The sequence below is a fragment of the Pristiophorus japonicus genome, chromosome 32 (assembly GCF_044704955.1).
Source record: "Pristiophorus japonicus isolate sPriJap1 chromosome 32, sPriJap1.hap1, whole genome shotgun sequence".
NCBI lineage: Eukaryota > Metazoa > Chordata > Chondrichthyes > Pristiophoridae > Pristiophorus > Pristiophorus japonicus.
The window spans coordinates 1,213,194-1,218,193 of NC_092008.1; the positions used below are offsets into that span (position 1 = coordinate 1,213,194).

The 5,000-nt window shown below is 61.9% G+C and overlaps 1 protein-coding gene across 1 annotated transcript in view; it reads left to right on the forward strand.

The window, feature by feature from the left end:
• The window catches only part of LOC139240632 (GRIP1-associated protein 1-like), a 30,887-nt gene extending 26,432 nt beyond the window's left edge, over positions 1–4,455 (forward strand). The window contains exon 9 of the mRNA XM_070869198.1: positions 4,023–4,455. Coding sequence (XP_070725299.1) covers positions 4,023–4,112 — 90 coding nt within the window. The 3' untranslated portion in view covers positions 4,113–4,455. The remainder of the gene's footprint in view (positions 1–4,022) is intronic.
• Positions 4,456–5,000: the final 545 nt, after the last annotated feature.

Below are 5,000 nucleotides of genomic sequence, written 5' to 3' on the forward strand. Positions count from 1 at the left end.
GGGAGCGAGAGAGAGGAGGGGCGAGGGAGCGAGAGGGAGGAGGGGCGAGGGAGCGAGAGAGAGGAGGGGCGAGGGAGCGAGAGAGAGGAGGGGCGAGGGAGCGAGAGAGAGAGGAGGGGCGAGGGAGCGAGAGAGAGGAGGGGCGAGGGAGCGAGAGAGAGGAGGGGCGAGGGAGCGAGAGAGAGGAGGGGCGAGGGAGCGAGAGAGAGGAGGGGCGAGGGAGCGAGAGAGAGGAGGGGCGAGGAAGAGAGAGGAGAGGAGGGGAGGGGAGAGGGAGCGAGAGAGAGGAGGGGAGAGGGAGCGAGAGAGAGGAGGGGAGAGGGAGCGAGAGAGGAGGGGAGAGGGAGCGAGAGAGAGGAGGGGAGAGGGAGCGAGAGAGAGAGAGATGGGGGGGGAAGGGAGGGAGGGGGAGAGAGAGAGAGAGAGGGGGGAGGGAGGAGGAAAGAGAGAGAGGGGGATGCGGGTGGGGAAGAGAGAGAGGGGGAGGGGAGAGAGAGAGGGGGGCGGAGAGAGAGACTAAGTCAGTCAGGAATCACCAGCAACAGCCAAGGTCACTGCTGTGCAGGTTTCCAGTAATGGGAGCGATTATGCAGCTCTGTGTGTCTGCTCCAGAACCGCACAAATCATCCCCCCTCGCCACGGGCTGGAGCAAGTGGGAAGGTGCTTTCAAAGTGATTGCATTCCTCCAACCGGGTCCGCGCGGGTTCTGGAGCGCGACACGAGTGAGGCCCTCGAACCCGCTCCGCCATTCAAGGGGAACTTGGAACTCAACTCCACATTCCCGCCCGCTCCTTCGATCCCCCTCGAGTCCAAAATCTATCGACCCCAGCCTTGAATACACTCAACGACCGAGCCTCCACTGCCCTCTGGGGCAGGGAATTCCAAAGATTCACCCCCCCTCCGAGTGAAGAAATTCCTCCTCAGCTCAGTCCTCAATGGCCGACCCCTTATCCTGAGACTGTGTGACTCCCTGGTTCTAGACTCCCCAGCCCCGGGGGGGAAACACCCTCCCTGCATCTACCCCGTCAATCCCTGTAAGAATTTTCTATGTTTCAACGAGATCGCCTCTGCTTCGGGATGAGACGTTAAACCGAGGCCCCCGTCTGCCCTCTCGGGCGGATGTAAAAGATCCCGGGGCCACTATTGGAAGAAGAGCAGGGGGAGTTCTCCCCGGTGTCCTGGGGCCCAATATTTATCCCTCGACCAACATCACTAAAACAGACGATCCGGGTCATCATCACATCGCTGTGTGCGGGAGCTTGCTGTGCGCCAATTGGCGTTTCCCACAATGCAACAGCGAGCGCCCTCCGATAGTACTTCATTGGCTGTGAGGCGCTTTGGGACATCCTGTGGTCGGGAAAGACGCTCTATGATTTGCAAGGAGCTGAAATTGCCCGTTTTGTACCACGTCGTCGGGCTGGAGGAGCGGGGGACGTTCCGGTCGGGAATGTTCCAAGCCCTCACCGACTGGGGCCGACACACTTTCCGCTCCGCGGGGAATTGTCCCCCCCCCCACTGGCCCGGCGCCAGCTCTTAAAGGGGAGGGCGAGCCTCCGTGGCCCCCATTTTACTTTAATTGTCGGGGCCGACTCCGAGGTGGGCCCCGGGTTCGGCCCGACGCACACACCCCTCCCTCTCGGGCACCGGTACACCGGCCCGTCCGAAACTCTCCCGGGGGGGGGGGGGCCGAACTAAAGTTTGTGCAGAGCTCGCCGCTCGGAACGCCCCCCTTCCCTGCCCCCCCACCCCCCGACTCTCTCCCCCCCCAGTCTCACTCTCTCTCTCTCTCTCTCTTCTCTCTCTCTCTCCCCCCCCCGTCTCTCTCTCTCTCTCTCCCTCTCCCCCCTCCCCCCAGCCACACACTCTCTCTCTCTCTCTCTCTCCCTCTCCCCCCCCCGTCTCACTCTCTCTCTCTCTCTCTCTCTCTCTCTCCCTCTCCCCCCCCAGCACACACACTCTCTCTCTCTCTCTCTCTCTCTCTCCCCCCCAGTCTCTCTCTCTTCCCCCCCCCAGTCTCTCTCTCTCCCCCCCCCCAGTCTCTCTCTCTCCCCCCCCAGTCTCTCTCTCTCCCCCCCTAGTCTCTCTCTCTCCCCCCCCAGTCTCTCTCTCTCCCCCCTAGTCTCTCTCTCTCCCCCCCCAGTCTCTCTCTCTCCCCCCCCAGTCTCTCTCTCTCCCCCCCAGTCTCTCTCTCTCCCCCCCAGTCTCTCTCTCTCCCCCCCCAGTCTCTCTCTCTCCCCCCCCAGTCTCTCTCTTCTCCCCCCCCAGTCTCTCTCTCTCCCCCCCCAGTCTCTCTCTCTCCCCCCCCAGTCTCTCTCTCTCCCCCCCCAGTCTCTCTCTCTCCCCCCCAGTCTCTCTCTCTCCCCCCCAGTCTCTCTCTCTCCCCCCCAGTCTCTCTCTCCCCCCCAGTCTCTCTCTCTCCCCCCCCCCAGTCTCTCTCTCTCCCCCCCCCCCAGTCTCTCTCTCTTCCCCCCCCCCAGTCTCTCTCTCTCCCCCCAGTCTCTCTCTCTCTCCCCCCAGTCTCTCTCTCTCTCCCCCCAGTCTCTCTCTCTCTCCCCCCCCAGTCTCTCTCTCTCTCCCCCCAGTCTCTCTCTCTCTCCCCCCAGTCTCTCTCTCTCTCTCCCCCAGTCTCTCTCTCTCTCCCCCCAGTCTCTCTCTCTCTCCCCCCAGTCTCTCTCTCTCTCCCCCCAGTCTCTCTCTCTCTCCCCCCAGTCTCTCTCTCTCTCCCCCCAGTCTCTCTCTCTCTCCCCCCAGTCTCTCTCTCTCTCCCCCCAGTCTCTCTCTCTCTCCCCCCAGTCTCTCTCTCTCTCCCCCCAGTCTCTCTCTCTCTCCCCCCAGTCTCTCTCTCTCTCCCCCCAGTCTCTCTCTCTCTCCCCCCAGTCTCTCTCTCTCTCCCCCCAGTCTCTCTCTCTCTCCCCCCAGTCTCTCTCTCTCTCCCCCCAGTCTCTCTCTCTCTCCCCCCAGTCTCTCTCTCTCTCCCCCCAGTCTCTCTCTCTCTCCCCCCAGTCTCTCTCTCTCTCCCCCCAGTCTCTCTCTCTCTCCCCCCAGTCTCTCTCTCTCTCCCCCCAGTCTCTCTCTCTCTCCCCCCAGTCTCTCTCTCTCTCCCCCCAGTCTCTCTCTCTCTCTCCCCCAGTCTCTCTCTCTCTCCCCCCAGTCTCTCTCTCTCTCCCCCCAGTCTCTCTCTCTCTCCCCCCAGTCTCTCTCTCTCTCCCCCCAGTCTCTCTCTCTCCCCCCCAGTCTCTCTCTCTCTCCCCCCAGTCTCTCTCTCTCTCCCCCCAGTCTCTCTCTCTCTCCCCCCAGTCTCTCTCTCTCTCCCCCCAGTCTCTCTCTCTCCCCCCCAGTCTCTCTCTCTCCCCCCCAGTCTCTCTCTCTCCCCCCAGTCTCTCTCTCTCTCCCCCCAGTCTCTCTCTCTCCCCCCCAGTCTCTCTCTCTCCCCCCCAGTCTCTCTCTCTCCCCTCCCAGTCTCTCTCTCTCCCCTCCCAGTCTCTCTCTCTCCCCCCCCCCAGTCTCTCTCTCCCCCCCCCCAGTCTCTCTCTCTCCCCCCCCCCAGTCTCTCTCTCTCCCCCCCCCAGTCTCTCTCTCTCTCCCCCCCAGTCTCTCTCTCTCCCCCCCAGTCTCTCTCTCTCCCCCCCAGTCTCTCTCTCTCCCCCCCCAGTCTCTCTCTCTCCCCCCCCCAGTCTCTCTCTCTCCCCCCAGTCTCTCTCTCTCCCCCCAGTCTCTCTCTCTCCCCCCAGTCTCTCTCTCTTCCCCCCCCCAGTCTCTCTCTCTCTCTCCCCCCAGTCTCTCTCTCTCTCTCTCTCTCCCCCCAGTCTCTCTCTCCCTCTCTCCCCCCAGTCTCTCTCTCCCTCTCCCCCCCCCCCCCAGCACACTCTCTCTCTCTCTCTCTCTCTCTCTCTCTCTCTCTCTCCCCCAGTCTCTCTCTCTCTCCCCCCAGTCTCTCTCTCTCTCCCCCCAGTCTCTCTCTATCTCCTCCCCTGCCCCCCCCCAGCTCTCTGACTGACTCTCTGCCCCCTCTCCCCCCCCAGGATCTCGAGGTGCTGTCTCAGGAGCTGGTGAGGCTGAGCAAGGCTGGGCTGAGCGGCGAGGAGGCCCAGGAGATGCCGGAACATAGCTGAGGGGGGCCCCACGGAGCCGGGAACCCATCACTGCAGGATCAGCGAGAGAGCGGCACTGGGTGCCTGTACATAGTGTCTGTATATACTATATATATATATGTATATGTGTGTGTGTATAAAGCAGTACTTGCCATTGCTTTCTCTCCCCCTGGGAGCTGTGCATCTCCTGCTCCTGTTAACTGGTCCTCCCTCCCTCCCCCCCCACACACAGCCTGTGACCTCCTGCCTGCCCCCGGATCCCTCACCGGGAAAGAGGACACTCCGTTTCTGTAAATGTCCTGATCTCGAAGCCAGGCACAGGCTCCCTGGGTACTGAGCGGGGGATCACTGCTCATATTTAATGGTCCACGTCCCGTGTCAAGCCTCCCGCTGCCTCTGTGTGTCTCTCTCTCTCTCTCGCTGTCTCGTTCTCTCTCTCTCTCGCTGTCTCGCTCTCTCTCTCTCTCGCTGTCTCGCTCTCTCTCTCTCTCGCTGTCTCGCTCGCTCTCTCTCGCTGTCTCTCTCTCTCTCTCTCTCGCTGTCTCTGTGTGTCTCTCTCTCTCTCTCGCTGTCTCGCTCTCTCTCTCGCTGTCTCGCTCTCTCTCTCTCTCGCTGTCTCTGTGTGTCTCTCTCTCTCTCGCTGTCTTGCTCTCTCTCTCTCGCTGTCTCTCTCTCTCTCTCTCTCGCTGTCTCTGTGTGTCTCTCTCTCTCTCTCGCTGTCTCGCTCTCTCTCTCGCTGTCTCGCTCTCTCTCTCTCGCTGTCTCTGTGTGTCTCTCTCTCTCTCGCTGTCTTGCTCTCTCTCTCGCTGTCTCTGTGTGTCTCTCTCTCTCTTGCTGTCTCTGTGTGTCTCTCTCTCTCTCGCTGTCTCGCTCTCTCTCTCTCTCTCGCTGTCTCGCTCTCTCTCTCTC